The following is a 17903-nucleotide window of genomic DNA, read 5'->3' on the forward strand; positions in this document are numbered from 1 at the left end:
TAAAGCGACTCCTAGACACCAGAGATTTCTTACCCGAGCGCCCGTGGCTACTACATTGCCTTCTCGAGTAGTCACGGGGCCGGCCGTGTCTTTGGGTGCTCTGTGCTTCATACACAAAGCGACGGGCTCAAACAAATACGGAGGTACCCCAAGTTCCTGATCCATTATTATAAGGGAATTAGAGAATTTGTGGGACCACAGCGCTCTGGGCTTCCCGAACTTGCTCGTTTTCCCGATCAACGTTGTTGGCTTGACAACAGCTTAGCTGAATAGCTAGATTTTAAGAAGAAATCAAGCAAGCTGAAAGCATGAAGCGTTTTCAGCGCGCGGAAGCGCTCCGCACACTCGCTGGTCGTGCATGCCCGTACGGCGCACGAAACGGCTCGCATCACGCATGCTGCGGCAGTGACCGCTCTTCGCTGCCGTCCAGAATCAAGGCCGTCGCGAAAAGCAAGGTAAACGTGCGAGAGAGGATGATAGTGTGGTGCAAAATTGTGCTAGGGATTGTCACTCAAGGTAATTTCGAAAGAGGTGATCGAATTTGTATCGCGATGCGGAGCGCCAACCGGTCGCAGAGGCTCGTCAACGGCAGCAAACGAACCTGTCTGAACACACACGAGATGCGGCGAGAGGCCGATGGATGGCATTACCTGCGCGCAAGAATGAGCACAGCACCGATCGCTAGAATGACTATCAACGTAGGAATAAGGTTCCACATACGAGAAAGGGGATGATAGTGTGGTGAAAAACTGTGTTAAGGATAGTCATTCACAATTGTAGAGATAGCAGCGACCAACTATCTCCCTTGGTGCTAAGCCTAAAGTTCCCAACATCAGCGGCGATCCGTGCAACCTGAGCTGGCTGGAGCTGTTGGGGAAGGCGTTCTAAAGCTTGTCGGAGACCAGCGTGCTGCGCTTGGGTTCCTCTACCTTTTGGGGGGCGGCCAACGTTCGACTCCCCTATTCTAAAACATGCGTATGTGCAGCAATGCCACGTTCCGCCGACCGGCTGAGCAGCGACCCGGCACTAGCACCTCTGCGCGACGCGGCGACCGGCGGCGGCCACGCTGCCTGTGCGCATCGCAGGCTGCTGCACAGAACTTGTTGCCGCCTGTCCAAATGTAAAAACAAAGTTCCACATTCGAGGATGGGGATGATGGTGGGTTGAAAAATTGTGCTAGGAATTGTGACTAGCGCTGGTAGTGAAAGCGGCGAACCAATATCTGCACAACTTCCTTGCACCCAAGAAACAAGTCGGCCATGAGTCGTCGGGGGAGGACCCCTTCCTAAAGCTCGCCACAACGAACCTGTTCTGTTTATACTTCCCTCAGGCTCTCCTATTCTAAGGAAACATTGTGTGAGCCCTCCATTCCCCAGAGGACCTTCTGGCCCTTATCTGAATGGGAACAGAATGAGATCTTCAGGCCGAGCGGTCACCACAGCGCCAGCACTTCCGAATATGGTGTCACCTGCCGCCAGCCAATCGAGAAAGGCAGCCAGGGCTCTCACCGCGCCCGCGGGCACGGGTCGTTTGTTTTGACGAAAAGAGATGGTTTGGGTGTATTTACACATAAAATAAACATGTTTTTCGAATTCAGCGCCAAGAAAACCATAATGTAATGTCCCCAACAAATTTTTTTTGAAAAGCTCTTCACTAGCCCTTTAAGAGACCCTAATGACAGAATCATTTCTTAAACTGAAACATCACCCCCATCATAGCTCTTCTTGGCTTTTGCTAGCCAACACTACTTTATTTGTTTATATATACCATATTTCTGCAATTCTAAGCACCCCCCGATTCTAAGCACCCTCGCATAGTTTTGGGGAAAAAAATTGGAAAAAAGTTTGCTTGCGAATCTAAGCACCCCCTTTTTAAGCAACGACCGCAAGGTGGATTTCAGATGCATAGAAGCGGCCCCCAGTTGGCATTGTGGTCAAGTGATTTATGGAGTTTTCAATTAAAACACTTCAACGGAACAGTAGAGAACTAGCTGGGGGAAACAGAGCAGCGGCCCAAGCGGCACAGCGGACTCAAATGGTAGTGAGGGTGACTAAGTATCAGATGTCAGCGGTGGGTTCACTTGTCTGTACCTATTTTCTTTTTAATGCTTGCCAAATAAAAAATTATTCCTTCTGCTCGTCCCGTTGAGATACGGCCGTAAAAAACAGTGGCAGGGGGATTTAGGTTTTTCGAATCTAAGCACTCCCCTCACTTTGGGCACTGCAATCGAGGAAAAAAAGGGGGTGCTTAGAATCGCGCTAATACGGTAACCAAAGCCTGGCGTTTCTCTCTCCCACTGCCTTCTTACTTTTTCGGGGTGTGAAAGAGAACACAAAGTGAGCCAACCGATAGAGCAGCCAAAGGGCACTGAGTGGAATTGAGCAGGAGAGCTTTTTCTGCGCTTGATTTCACCCTCCCTACAGTGACCTTAGCTAGTCAGTGAGCAGTAGCAGTTTGGTCGGTTGGGTAAAGATCAAGGCAGACTGCTCAGAGTGGTAAGAGACTGACTTGATTTTCACCCAAGCAGCCGAACCACTACTGCTCCCTGGCAAGCCAGAATCACTGTAGTGGGGGTGAAATCAAGTGCAAGAAGTCTCTCCCTCAAGTCTGTGCAGTACTGTCACCTAATAGGAGGGGTAAAATGTAAACAGCACTTCTGATGGCCAGTTGACTGCCACGTTCATTCTACTGATATTCCCTTATTTTTGCTGCTAGCCGTCTTATATACAGCATGTGTCGTGTAACTTGAATCAAGAATTAAAATGAGAAATGTTGCATTTTCCAGCAACGAGAAAATTTCTCAGAGCGCCCAAGTCTGCTTATCTGGCTTGAATGCACAAGCATTTTGTTGTTCGCTAGCATTGAATGCCTCCTGCATTTCGGCATTGTCGGCGAACTTGCGTGGTTGATGCTGGATTTGCGAATGCTTATAAAATGCTCAGTTGACGTAGAATCTGGCAGTGCACGTGATGCCAAAGCACTTTCTATTTGAAATTTGACATGAAATTTTGGCGTCATCCTCTGCTCATGCCTTTTTTTTTTTGCCTTATGGGGGCACAATAATAATAATTCAGAAGTGGTATATGAACTTTCTCCTCCTATCTGTGCATTTGGTTTAGCTGAGATAAAATAATGAACTCTTGATCGAGTGATGAAAACTTCGATTACAAAGTTCTAAAGTGCGAAAAGGAACCACCAGATGGAACAGTTTCCACATAAATCTTGCCGGTGAAAAAGATTTTATCACAGTCCTTAAAGGAGCCATGCAGACAATATACAGTTAAAGGAGTACTGACACGAAATTTCAAAGCTGAGATAACTATGTAAAACGCTTCCTTTTTATCAGGAGATATCTCCCAGCAAGTTTCAACAGCAACCGTTCAGCGAAACATATTTAAAATCCATTTTAATCTTCGCCCGCACGAGAAAGCCCAGAGCGGGCCGACGTGACATCATCTGCTACGTGCCCCAAACTGCCGACGTCGGGGCTCCCGTGACGAAGCCGACGCGCTGGCTGTGGTTGGCGCGCGCTGCTCGGGCGTGTGTACACGTCATGGTTTTGGGACTGACGTCATGCTGCCCGGGCCTGTGGGGACGGCGACGACCTCGGCCGGTCTGGGTGCGTGCGTGTGCTCGCTCGCGCGCGCTTCCAGAGAGGCAGCGATACGGCAAGAATGGTGACGCGATGTGATACATGCTGTAATGGCGGCCGCTCGGCGTTTTTTTGTCGAAACCGAAACTGGCACGAATAAATGACGGCGTAAATTAATGTTTACGCTGCGCTCGACCGTCTAATCTGCCATTCTATGATTAGTGGGCTGGTAGGCACGCATAGCAGCAAAAAAAACGTAACATAAAAATTTCGTGTCAGTACTCCTTTAAAACACGATATAGTGAAGTCATCAGGAACCGCAAATTATTTCGCTAAATCGAGAACTTAGTAAAATCGTGACTGCCATTTTACAAGCAGTTGATTCCATAAATTCGAAGTCCAACAGGAGGCGCATCCCAGCAGCTACCACGACATCGTAATTGCAACGGACGCAGCGCTCGCCTGCCAATAATTTAGCGATGCGCTAAAAGTCTGCAGTGAAAACAATAATAAAATGCCAGGGGTTCTGGGGCAACAAATTTATTTCCTGGCAAAAAAAAGCCTGTGACCTTGGCCCGCGTGCGCTTTGTTAGCATTAAGTGGACAGACTTCTTGTAGACCTTTCGAATAGCATTCAATGCGTCCTCTGTTCCTTCGTGAGTCCCAGCAAAGCCCCTGAGCAAGTCAGTAGCGTCTATCACCTGGCCTGTAGCGGGCACAAAAGCTTTAGCCGTTTCTGGGTCGTCAGCATCCTCTGACGACACCTCTTGTGTCAGAAACTAACTGTACGATTTCGTCATCGTTCAAAACTGCCGTTGTGTCGACATCTACGTACGTCTGCGTCGGCATTCGGATAGTCGTGGAAGCTCAAATCTGCTGCCACTTTGTTAAGCCGACTAAGCTGTTCCCAGGAACTGGGCGCAACTTCTTGCTCATGTTGAGGGCTTGCGGAACTCGAACTACTTCATTAAATAGGGAGTTGCGTTGAATCTATTTAATTAGCTCGAGTTCACAAAAGCATTGAGCTGTATAGGCACCTGCAGGGGAATCTGAATTTGTTCGTTAGATCGGGAAATTCATTAGATCGGGTTTCATTAGATCAAGTTCTGACTGTACAAGTTGGTTTTATTCGAAAGATGTGGTGTTTCATAGCGCCCCAAGTGCTTGTTCTGCACCAAACAATGCTTTATTCACTGATAAATTAAACAATTTAAGCCATAATTTTGATTCTTCCGATGAATCATGTGTTTTGTGACATCTCCGATGATGTATCCAGAGAAAGTACTGAAGCGAACGTAAGTATCGGAAAAGGGCTACAGCGAACGACGAAATGCCTTGTTTGCTGTCAGTCCTCCTAGATGGCGCCACCATACCACTCGAGACCACTGTCCACCCTCGCTTTGCTTTCGACTTTTGAGCGTTCTGAAGCAACAACTCAGGCTTCAGAACACTGTCGCAGCAGACCACTTCGAAAGCTGTCGAAGCAGATCAAGGATAATCGAAACTGGCAATCCAAGTGCACAATTCACAAATGGTCAAAATGGTTAAACTCCATAATGTGGCTAACCAATGCTGCCATTTTCTTCCTCGCAGCTGAGTTGACTGGAAGCTCTCGAAAACAGAGCAATCACCTATACTTTGAAACCCATGCTTAAAAGCAGCAGCACAAACAGCAGAGAAACACACCGATACGTTCTGTCAGGATCTCCTGCAGGACCTCGTTCTTGATAGACATTTCCATGAGACGAAACTCGAGCTTTTTCAGTGCCTGTGCATGGGTCTCCACCAAACTGGCCAGTTGGGGTTCCGGTGCATCCTGAGACCAAAGACGAGACTGTGAGCAACACTGGGACTGACCACAGCGATCAATAAGATTCTTTAGGTACTAAATTGGTAGAAAGTAAGCAAAGAAGTAAAAAAAACAAGAAAGGGTAGAATTTTTTTTACCCTGGGAATTGGCTTCTCTCAGAAAAAATGACTAGGGCTTTTAGCCCCGTTCATTTATTTCATATTGGCTTTAAACCTACCATAGCTTTGCTGGAACAGGCATTGTTCCCCACTTTATTTTTTCCTTTCTTATGAGGGAGAAGGAAAGGGGGGGGGGGGGGCATGAAATTTTGAATGGATTAAAAGCTACAAAGTGGGAAGAAAGTAAACTTGATGCTGAGTGAATGAGTTTGAGGAAGCAACCAGGATATGTACAGCCATGAGCAAATGCAACGCGAACACAAAAATATGGGCACAATTATTGGGTCTTAGCGAACAGTATTTTCCAATTTTGCGTGTCCTGGTTCATATTTTCGTGTTCGCGTTTCATTTGCTCCCGATTGTACATCCCAGTGCAAAGGTACACGAGAAAACAGCTCCTAGATCCAGCCGTGTGTTTTCGCCTTTGCTACACGGCAGCTTTAAATTGACACTTGCGTGCTCACTCAAAAGTTCACCCTATGCATTTACAATGGGGCACTCGATAGACAATTTGTTTAAAGGCCCTCGGGAGGCCTTTGAAACGGCCGTGCAGCACAGGTATTAGTTTAACGGAGCGTAGTAGCAGTACATTCAACATGCCTGTGCATGCACGGCTTACACTCAAGCCTACTAGCATCAAATATGAGCTCGTTCAATGTGCCGCCTTCTCCGTGATACATATGTGAAGTCATGTTGGCAGCCCCACAGTTGGATGAAGCTAACACATCCTAGTAATGCAAAAATCAAGAAACCAAAAGTGATCAACAAATTCATAAACAAACAAAACCACTATCTTTGGAAAGAAAAAAGTTAAGCAGCTATCTTGATCTGAAGCCCATACTCCATTTCTAAAAATGTATTTTACAGCATGCTTTGTGCCTCCAGTCTCACTTTCTTATTACATTAGCAAAAAGTGGGGCAAGACAGCCTGTGTTATGTCAAGAAACTGTGCTTTTTGGAAACAGACAAAAAGGGGGAGAGGGCAAACAAAACATTTGCAGGCTCACTCCGAAGTCACCCAAACTCCTGGGTAATGTCCTAGAGTATTATATTTTTACAGCAAATGTGTCAGTGGGCCACAAAAAGTTTTCTTAATGTGAGCGCAAGTTTGTGTGCGAACTGTGAGGTGATAAAAATACAGTCGAGTCCACTTACAACGATACCATTTATAACAATATATCGGATATAACGATGAACAAATATGGCACCGTCCACTTTTGTATGCGTTTTATGGCAAAATAAACCGCTTATTACGATGCTCCAGTGCCACGTTATCGGACATAACGATTGAATCTGGTTACAGCGGGCACCAAAAACGTGAGCTGCCACCGGCTCTTCGCGCTGGAAGCACGCTATGTCGGCGCCCCGCACGGCTGCATGCTGTATGCTGTGCAGCCGCGCATCCCTTCCACCCCTCAGAAAACAAGTTGACTGCACCGCTCACAAGGAAGCAAAAGAAGGAGAGCAGTTTTCCTTCCGAACCCCCCTCCTGGCGCCACTGCGTTGGGCTTGTCCCCGCGCCCACTCGCATGCTCGCGCCGCTCACTTGCACATTCGCCTGTTGTGTCATGTGTACACCTCTTCAACTGCCTCCGTTTTCCGTGGAAGGGACGTCAGGGCCGATGTTAAACGTCAGAGTGCCTCACTGAAGAGGTGATCATTGCACGGATGCATGGCACAGACAGCGGTGACAGTAACGACTCTGACAACGCGGTTGAGCAGCCCACTAAGGTAGTGCCTTTGCAGCAGGCCCAACGTGTGATACAGTCCCTCAGGGACTGTTTTCGCCAAGGGCATTTCGCTCGGCGATGTGGAGCCCCTAGGTGCTCTTTAACCCTTTCAGGGTCACGGACGTACATATACGTCCTCCGCAAACACCTTCAAAATAGTCATTAACGTATATGTACGTCATCGCTTGTATGTTTAAAAAGTGTGCCTTTTTCGCCAACTCCTCTTTCTTGGCATGTGCTGCCACACTGCAGAAATACGTCAAATTATTTTGTTGCGCCGATGGCTCTTCTTTTCCTTTTTTTTTTATGATTTACTTCAGCGGCATGCCGGCTATCGCTTGCGCATCCGGTAACGAGGGGGCGTGCTGGGTATTGCCCACTGGGTGCCTCTCGCTTCTTGCGCCTGCCACAGATCAAGGGCACCTGCGAAACTGATGAGGCTCTTTTCTCCTTTTTTTTTTGTATTTTATAGAAGCGATGCGCCGTCAATCGCTCGCGCATCCGGCCGCGCGCGCGCAGCGGCTGGTTTTGGTATCGTCCTCCAAGCGCTCTCCGCTTTTTGCGCCCGCGAAACTGATGTCTATCTGATTTTGATTCACTCAAAAGATGCCGGTTTGTTACTCTCTCGTTTTTATTTAGAATATTTCTTGTGTTACTCATGAATAAACCACACGTATGCAACAACACAAACGATTTTTTTGTCACTTTATGGTCACCCTAAAAAATTTACAATAATTCTTTCTCGAAATAGATTCATCCAAAGAATTTGAATCAGCAATAACAAAAATCGACCCTCAAAGGGTTAAAAAAATGTGTGCCAGTTTCGTGTGAAGCACACAAAGCTGACTGTATTCTAAGGTTTGACAAAATCTTGTCTAGTCAGGTAAAAGGTTCATAGTTAAAAACGTAAAAAGAGCCGTTTCGGCTTCCGTACGGAGGCCCGAAACATCTCTTTTTACGCTTTTAATAAACCTTTGGTCGGTGACCACAGGTTTTAACTATAAAGCTGACCGACTATAACATCTTTTCTACAAATAAGTACAGTGTAGACCGCTTATAACGTATGTCACGGGAGCTGCAAAAATCCGCACTATAAGCGGTACTGCACCATAACCAAAACATGCGCGACTCCAACCACGTCGCAACCTATCTCTCAAGTCCTCCTATATTTATCAGCACTCAAACGCACAGCACTTAAAAACAAAGACAGGGTCTTTATTTCGTTTTTTTTCTTTCATATCAGCCACTGCTGCAGGGTCTATTTCAAGCGCAGTCTTACAAACGGCGAGCGCGGCTTTAGTTCCGTTGTGTTGGTGTTTTGAGGATTATGGCTGTGTTTTCAGCGTCTATGAACAGATGCTGCGGGACGTGATAAGAACGTCAGCGGGATTTTTTTTTTTACCCCACCTTGTATTCACGATTCCGAAGGCGGCTGCTTATCAGCGCAGCGTACTGGTGGTGGAAATCTTCGGCTTTGCACGACTCACTTGTTCGAAAAGGGAATGAGCGGGGGCTTAACTGCACAACATTCTAAAGCGTGAACCGCTTGGAGAGATTTCTTCTCGCGAAAACGTGCAGTGCATGCCACAGGCGTGGCGACACCAGCGCGGATACAACTGGCATAGTGCATAGTGTGCGGCGCGGTAAGAGGTGGCAACATGGCGTCGGCCCTGGCCGTGAAGGCAGCTCCAACGACCGCAGAAATGCCGCAGGAGGCGCAAGCAAGGACGCTCCCGCAAGAAAAGAGCTGATAATCTGGGTGAAGAGAGGAATATAAACTGTCATCCGTGTTGCTTTTGAAAGCGCCCATCAAAAAATACCACTCTGGTAAGCCTACACATATCTGGCGCGGCCAGCTGACTAGTCGGAACGCTTCTTATATCCCGCCATTCGGTGCCCATTGGTGCTAGTCATAAGGCTCCTCCCACTGCCACGCGAAGAAGTCGCCGGGAGCACGGAATCGTTGACACGAGCGTGGGAAAAAAAAGAAAACGCACGCGCAACGCCGACGTGCACAAATCGTGTGCGAAAACAGGCCAAGCGGTTCACGCTTAATAGAAACAACTTGCCGCGCGCGGACGGGGAGGTCACTATCTTCTGATGTGCATCAAGCAAGAACAGTTGTGGTTATCCCGTACGCGCGAACTAAAGGGTGCCTGTTTTCTTGTGTGTCAAAGTTAAAGGAGAGCAGTGGTGCCACTGATGAACGGTGATTTGGAGCAATTTTTGTATCAGTAAATTATTAATTTTGGAGCAATTTGGAGCACCTAAATGTCAGTTTTGGAGCACCTTGGAGCAACTAAACATCAATTGCTAGATGTGTCCAAAGCATCTCTCAGCACTAAAAATTGATCAGTATCGTCCAGTAATTGATGTGGAGGTCGCCATTGAATGGGCTTCAAGGTGATTTTCACACATGCGATCACAAATGGATGACACAGCTGAAGAATAATGGTCTCCTTGTCCCTACCAGGGAAAGACTTTTTCAAGAAGTCACTGAAAACGCTTCATAGTTGGCAGGCTCGAACATGCATTAAAAATAGCTTTCACAGTCAGCTCTCCCAATAGCCCAAGAAAAGCCAAATAGCCAATAAAAAAAAATTCTAAAACAAAAAAAAAAGTAGCCAAATTAGGCTCTTCGTAGCCCAACTTGGCATTCCTGGGGAAATGGGATTTTTTTTCCACTTATTTCGAAACAGTCGCTAGAAGTCGCCAGAAGTTTGATGCAATTAAATCCCCTAAGTATCCACGCAATCGCAAAAATGCAAGAAAACATAATTTGCATGGTATTTAGTTCCTTTCTGGTGTGGATAAAAGACAACCTGCAACACGATAATCAATTTTGAAAGGCTTCGACAAACCTGCCTAGCAAAAAAACAACGCGCCTCTCGCGCCTTTTTTCTAGTTTATTAATTGTTGAGGCAAGCCCTCGTGTTTTACTTTTTCATTTTATTAGATGCAGGTGCTTGCTATCAGTCCTCGTGCGCATTTCCACGCTAGCTGGAAATGTGCACGAGAAATGTGCATGGAGCGTTTGCGTGCGATTCGTGCGCGTCGGCATTGCGCGTGCGATTTTTTCACGCCCGCGTCGACGATTCCATGCACGCGGCAGTTTCTGCCACGCTCAGAAAATGAGGTGCGTCGCGCGCGGCAGTGGGAGGAGCCTGGCGACTTGCCCCAACGGGGAGGCGCGTGCCTCATGACGGCGGTTTTGAAGCGCTCGAGACAGCCCGGTCATGGCCGGCTGGCTCCGTCGGCGGTTTTTAGGCTTACCACCCCGGCAGGTATTGCATGGACGCTTTCACTAGCGACGCGGATGATGTTTTAAAGTACCGATTTCGCCCACATTATAAGCTCCTTTACCACACAAGCAACTTCGTGCGTGCCTTGAGCGATGTTTTAGAGAGCGCTTAAAAGTCATCGCTCGAGCTCCCCACACCACTTCGCGGCCGAAGCCGCCGCCATATTGCCGCCCCGCGCGCAACGTATGGGTGCTTACGCGGCGCATTTTCGCGAGCAGAAAACGCTCCATGAGGTTCATGCTTTTGAGGGACTGGCCGTTTTTCACAGCCCGCTTCACATGCGGCAGTCCCCTCTGCGAGCCCAACAAGCGAAGCGAGAGCTTGCAGCCGAGCGCGTCCCGCATGCCGCGAAACTGCGCTCCCACTGGCTCCCAGAGCGGAGAGGGCCAGCAATAAACGCCACCTAAAACTACCTATTGTTTATAGCAGGAATTATTGGAAACTACAGCAAGAAGGAAAGTTTTTAACCGCGGTACGCCAGCGCTGCAATGACATGCTAGACGAAAACACTGTATCGGCGGTACAAAGACGGCGCCAACCAAACTCGCCGCGGCAAACACGATGACGGGTGCTAGGGAGTTCAAGTTATCAACCCGAATTAGTTATACATGTCTAGAGACCACTGTGAAGTAGTGCTTGTAACAGGCTGCACGCGATTTGCGCAACACAAATTTTGGCGCACTTAATCGTGGTTTTTTTATCAGGATGGCACAGGATACCTCATTTGGCGCAAATTGGCGCATTTGGCGCAGAAGTGGCAGCACTGGGAGAGCAAGGGGTGCGCGCTGCGTCAGATGGCCGATTTTCGTTCTTTTTTCTTTTGCTACCCGAAAACGATGCCCCAGCTGCGCCGGTCGATCAGTAGACCCGCCAGAAAACTGCACTATAAACGGCATTGTGCTTCTGCCAACCGCATTCTAAGCGGTATGCTTATCCATTGAGTTCTATGGGAGGCAAACCGGCGGTCACAAAAACCCGCGTTATATCTGGTCCCACACTATAGACCATTCCAACGAGGGCGCCGCCATCTTGTGTGCGCAGCGCCCTCTCGTAGCTGGCCAGTTTGCTGACTTGGGCGTTTGCTCCACGGCGCAAGGGCGCCAACGGCGGCTCGGTGAATTTTTCGTTGTAGCGCGTTGTACGTTCTTTTCCGTAATATACTTGTTGCATAAAGTTGTTGCATAGGACCAGTTTAAAAGCGATCTGGCTTAAATGGGCGGCCTTTTGGGCCGCGGTGGAGCTGAAATTCGCCTCGAGGTAGCGTGGTCCACAGTGGGTAAACGATGCCATGTCGAACATGTTTGCAATACTTTGTCACAATTTTCTTTTGTTGGCGTGTGTGTGTCCGAGATCGCGTAAAGCGAATATTTTGATCGCTCTACTGCAAAAACTGATCTTTGTTAAAACGATCTAACCGTGATACGCTCGGCGCCCATGGGCAACAAGCAGAAGCGCGTGTCAGTGTAATAGACTTCTGGCTTCATATCTCTGCACGGTTTAATAAAGGTAGTTTTGGGTGAACTTAGTAGGTATTTGGTATATCACATAGTTTGTATTCAATCTTATCGATATATCAGCACCTCACCCTCAGCTACCACTGCCGCCAACTATAAACAAAACTTCCTCTCTCTAGAATTTCAAGCTGCTCTGCAGCACAATTTAGCCGCGCAACTAATGCACAACATAAATAAAATAAACGGCACAGCTCCTGGAGAGTGTCATATCAGGACATATTAAGCGTCCGCCGCTGGGCAACCAGACAAACGTTCGCTTTTGCGTTGCTTAGTTTGATGTAGCCGACAGAGACATCCCGTTAAGGTTACAGACTTTGCCCGAATCGGGGATGGGAGAAGAAGGGAGATAGAATCCCCTTCAGTAGCCCCCTTCCGTCTTCCCCTCAGATTTTATGGGGAAAGGGACAACCTAGGGAGGTAGTAGTCACTGTGAAAATCGCCAAGGCCAGCCCACATAATACTTGGAGCTGGGTATGCCACAATGTGGCCGCAGAAACGGTGAAAATGGAACTAATACCATCTGCAGCACAGGCAAGTTTCAGCAACCCATCTTAGTTTGGAAAGAAGGTAGAAGAATTTTCTGCCACTACTCCAAAGTAGGTGTACAGAAAAAGCTCAGCAGAACAAGATTGCCAAAAATCTTGTGTGTTTTACAGTGTGCAACTCACAAGCTTCTAGTGTGGCGCATTTACTAGCAACATTTCATTAAAATAATGAGTAAATTAGTGGTAAAACCGCACGCGCGATGCCTACAAAGCATAGTCAAAGCACAGGAGCAGCCGCGCCAAGCCCGCTGTCATCGGCGCGCACACTCCAGAGAGGCGGAAAAGCAGCCCGCGCACAGCGATCACTGAGCGCGAGAGTACGTTTCCCCCTCGCCCGATGGAACGCTCCATAAAGGCCGATCCACACGGCGGACCAAAACGATTATTTGGACCGCGGTCCGCGCATCACGTGACAGGACGTCACCAGATCGCGCCGACCGCCGTTGGACCGCGCAGGACCGCAGTCTTCTCGGTCCAAATATTCGCCGAGGCTTTTCGGTCCGCGGTCTCGACGGCGGACCGCGACATCAATCAGCGTGGTCTGACAGCTCCCGCGCCGCGTGGGCGGAGCCGGGGCCAGTTGCGCCAATAGAGAACGTCGCGGGCAGCGCGGTTGATTCGAAGCGCTCGAAGGAGCCGCACCGAAGGAATTGGTCTGGACAACGAATGTTTTCTGGCAACAGTGTTTTTAGCCAAATCCAATCCAATTTTTGGCTCAAAAAAAGCCAGTCGTTCTGTCGTCTGCTTTTCCGCCTCTCGGCCGCCACTGCAGCGCAGTTCCGAGAAACTGCGGCGGGCGCACGTCCCTGCTTTTATGACCGTACGCACAGCGGGCGGTCGAAATACCCCCCCTCCCCTTTGTCGGACTTGGCTCCCGACCCAATGTCTCAGGCACCCTAGCTCTGTGTTCTCCGAAAATAAAATAAAGAATGCTTTCTCTTTTTTCGAGGGGTTCGAGAGGCGACCCAAGGACAGTAGCAGACGGTCGCGAGAGTTCCGCACGCCACAACTTGGTTCTGCAGTCCCAGCTCTTTTCGACACATCCACTTTTTAACCCAGCACGACCTTTTCGGCGCAGGGTAGTCTTCTTCATCAACGTACAAAGCTAACGCCATAGCGGCCAAACGACGCTTGCGCTCCGCTTCCATTATAGTGCCTAGAATATTCTAGGCACTATAGTTTTCATTTCGACTGCTCCAAAATGCGCGCGGAACCGCGAAACCAAGCGCAAAATATACATAAAACATGCGCGGCGCGGGCGCGAGCCGTTCGTATCGGTTCGCGAGTTCGTCTGGTTGGGAGCACTGTGGTAGAGAGTGTTGCTGGTTGGACCGCTCTGTCGTCTGCTACGGCGGTCCGCCGTGTGGATGCTCTCGGCGCTGCATCGGACCGCGGCGGGCCGTGACGTGGCATCACGTGACTGATCGGACCGCGGACTCGGTCCGTCGTGTGGATCGGCCTTAAGCGGTTACGTTATAAATGGTCTACACTGTAGTCGTACGACCTTGCTTGTATGCGAATAAAATGTTTTGATCTCTGTTTCGTCCTTTTTTTTGCAACCAGCTCATAACAATTATTGGTTATAACGATGTAATTTCCTTGGCACTTGAATATTGTTATAAGTGGACTAGACTGTACTTGTAAGTGAGCCTGAGTATGCCCCTACACGTCTGCCAACACGAGCACAGGGCAAGAGAAATTATGTTTGAATCAATGGCACGTAATTTGGCCAAGGCCTGGGTGCACACAGAGCAAGAAAACGAGAAAATAAGAGTCACCTTTAAGCCCTCAGGTGGAATTGATGTTAACAGCTTCTGGCACAGCTCTTTGTGTACGCCCAGGGTATCTTCAAGTCTTGCGTTGCAATGCTGGACTCTCCGCAGTACTTTTTCCAACTTCTGAGTATCAGTGTGGCTGGCTGAAGAGGTTCGCTTGCTCCGCCCTGCGGGAACAATGAGAAGCCATGCACTCGACCACACTTTCGTCCCATCACCTCTGTCAGCAGCAACCTGCACTGCCCTAAACAAGCACAAAACAAGTCAAACTGCAAACTTGTGCTGGCTAAAATGCCTGATACTGTGTATGCCTGCTGCCCAAGGAAAATGCAGCAGGATACCACCAAGAAGGACAGAGCCAAAAGCCTCAAGGCAGAGTAAGCCAGTGGAAATCCCACCATTAGAAACACCTAGTGAGATGGAGCTGCACAAATAAGAGTCAACTCAAATTTCATGGCAGCAAACATAACAAAGCATTCAGTCATCCTTGCAAGTCTGTCCTGAAAGAAGCATAACGAACGGTTGGTGTGAAATACCCACTGGCTTATTTTTAGCCTCCTCGAAACTGCAATGCCAACCATCCAACCTAAATCAGATTTAAAATTCAGAGCAGTGCACTACTAATCTGAATGGAAGTTGCTGCATCTAATTCGGTGGTTAATTGACAGGAGCAAGATTATGAGTGACCTTTGCTGGATTAGTGAAAAGGGCGATACCATTAAGATTTATGTGCAAGAATTACTGCTGTAAAATTTTTGGTTTGGAATAATTACTACCAGTTTAACACACTGACAGCATCAATAAAAATACAATTAAACATTTTTTTAACTACGCAAATGCAATCAAAACCACTAGCAGGTTGCTATACGAGCAGATGTCAACACCCCAATGTCTTTTCAAATACAGTGCGCAAAGTAGAGGCTGAAAGCTTTATGTTACTAGTGCCCTCTTACAAATGAAGAGCTGTTCTCATGTGAATTCGTATGAAAAACACTAGATCCAGCCCCAAAATTGAAGCAGGCAAAAATGGTCAATAATTAAATGACCATGCAGCTTGCATGACAATGCATTATGCAGGTTCAGGTTTGCTAAAAAGTGATTAACAGAACACGTGTAAAGCCAAATCCGGCTCGCCATTGCTCTCCAGTCTCATAACAAAGCATTTCGCCAGCAAATAAAACATTAACACTGCTCCCTTGAATTTAGACTATCGCAGGGTGACAACAAGGAAGTGCATGCCTTCCGTGCGACTTTACAAGGGAAATGGTTCTGACAGAGCACTTGGCCACAAAATTAAGTGTTGCATCGCCCATGCATGTGTAATGCTACACAAAGGGCACAGCTACAAAGCAAACAACTGAAAATGAAAAGCAGGCGGGTGGTCTGTGGTCAGGTATGAGAAATGCGGGCAGCAACCAAGTAAACCACGGGCAAACTCAAAGGGCCGGGGTGGAAGCAGGCAGACCGGGCCTTGCTCTCGGGAGCGTGCAGGCTTCGTGCAAGTGCCCCCGGGCTACCTCCATCCGCTGGGCCACTGGGGCGCTTCCCTTTGGCCGGCTCGGGCCATGTGGGCCACACATCCTTGGTCTTCTTGGCACCCGCATCAGAGCTCGGTTCCTGGCGCCCACCGGCCATGACTTTCCTGGCCTCCTTGGGCGACCTGCGTGGCTGCTTGCTCCACTCCTTGCGACACACGCCCCCCATGCGCTGCTCAGACACGCTTCGGTCCGGCTCCGACCAGATGTCCGAATCTGAGGACCAGCACTGGAAGCGGCCAATGGGCACCAGGGGCTCCTGCGGTGCACCCGTCTCCATCGCCGAATTGCGCGCCGCCGCTTCTTTCCACCGCAGCAGTGAGGGCGACGAGGACGAAGAAGCGTCAGCGTCGGCCTCTTCGACGGCTGCTGCCGAAGACACCGCCGGGGGAGCAGGCTCGAGGCTGGGCCCGTTCAGGGCCTGCTTCTGCCAGCTGCTCCGCAGGTAAACGTTCTCGGGCAGGCCCCGTTCGTTGAGCAACAGCAGAATGTCATCACTGTCGCTCGCTTGCACCAGCACCACCTGGTCTTGGTAGCGCCAGGAGGCATCTGTGTCCTCCCCTTCGACCAGGGAAGCTGGTGTGCCAGGGTGGCGACGTGACGGGCACCTACCTCCTCCGGTCGCCGGCGAGTTGAGGCGCTCCTCTTCCAGGCGCCGAGTCAGGTTGGAGATTTCGCTCGTCTGCTCCCTCACCCGCTCTCGCAGCCTGCATGGCACAGGTCATCCATGTCAGCTACAAAGACCACAACAGTGCGGCACAACACCTTCTCGTATGAAAGCATTACATAGCCCACTGTGCGAAAAAAAAGTTGGTGGCAGCTAAAGCAGCGAAATGGCTCCTAAGCCTACATGACTGTGAAGCGTTCACAGCGCATGATTTGCATTACTAAAACACAAGAAAAGGACTGCACTACTAGGCCACACCTAAGCACATGCATAGCCTCGTGGAAGGCGGAGAGTGCGGCAGTGGCAGCTAGTAACTATAGCTAGCGCGAAGCGGCCAAATTCACCTTTTACCGTGGAAGCTGGCAATTATGAATCAAGTCGAATGCGGTGAGAAGTCGGACACGGCGCACAAGATTCCCAAGAGCACCTTGAGAACAATTGGCAGGGAGCTTAACCTTCTCGAAATAGGTTCTGGGCAGATGTTACTGAAGGAACCACCCGAAACTACTTCAAATCTGCCAGCTTGTGCGTGCCGGTAACGACTTTGAAAATCCTGGTGAGTGCAACGAAGCCACTGCTGGTGTTGCCGAAGTGTGGAGTGAGCTGTCGGAATTTCTGGACGCCGTTGCCGAAGGCGAGTTTCTGTGTGCGGATGATGGTGTTGCAGCTACAGGAGAGTTTGGAAGACTAGATTGCAGACATCGCACCAATCGTAGGAAAGCGACCACGATCTTTCGCCCACAACCTCTGAGGTGGCTGGTGCACTCACACTAGTCCGGCGCCTCTTCGTGGATGTGGAAGGTTGCAGCCTCAGCTGCTCAGACTCTTTAGACACTGTCGAGAAAAGCGTACTGTCTCAGGCAGCTCTCTCTCTCTCCTCTCTCTCTCAGGCAGCGAGGTTGTTCAAGCAGAAGATGATACAAAACTATTTCGTGTTAAACTATAAAGTGTTTTTATAAATGTATGTGCTTTTATGACGTCCAATTTCTTGGCATGCTTATAGTATCAAATTATGCCCTATATGGAACTAATAGGTGTTTTTTTTGCAAGTTCCATATAACAGAATTTGAATGTACGATGCTGATTAATAGAAAGTCACACAGTAACATAACAGTGTGCTTTTTGTGCTGGAACATATTTTTGGTGCCCCCTACACTTTGATTCTCCCAAAAGTCGCCTGCCTGTGAAATTCCAGTCCCTTTGTGAAAGCACGTCGAGAGGCTCCGCACAAGGCCTGGGGTATTGAGCACACGGGATTTGTACCACACCCCCGAT

The 17903-nt window shown here is 48.9% G+C and overlaps 1 protein-coding gene across 12 annotated transcripts in view; it reads right to left on the reverse strand.

The window, feature by feature from the left end:
- LOC144150613 (uncharacterized) overlaps window positions 1–17903 on the reverse strand; it is an 88602-nt gene that overhangs the window by 19232 nt on the left and 51467 nt on the right. For 11 of the 12 annotated variants that reach the window (XM_077682173.1, XM_077682172.1, XM_077682167.1 and 8 more), the window contains 3 exons: window positions 15944–16668; window positions 14430–14593; window positions 5279–5408 (listed from right to left, as the gene is read on the reverse strand). In XM_077682173.1, coding sequence (XP_077538299.1) covers window positions 5279–5408; window positions 14430–14593; window positions 15944–16668 — 1019 coding nt within the window. The remainder of the gene's footprint in view (window positions 1–5278; window positions 5409–14429; window positions 14594–15943; window positions 16669–17903) is intronic. The other variant, XM_077682178.1, reaches the window with a different exon arrangement.

The sequence above is a fragment of the Haemaphysalis longicornis genome, unplaced genomic scaffold (genome assembly GCF_048455015.1).
Source record: "Haemaphysalis longicornis isolate Haplotype H1 unplaced genomic scaffold, Haemaphysalis longicornis Haplotype H1 scaffold_1, whole genome shotgun sequence".
Classification (NCBI taxonomy): Eukaryota; Metazoa; Arthropoda; class Arachnida; order Ixodida; family Ixodidae; genus Haemaphysalis; species Haemaphysalis longicornis.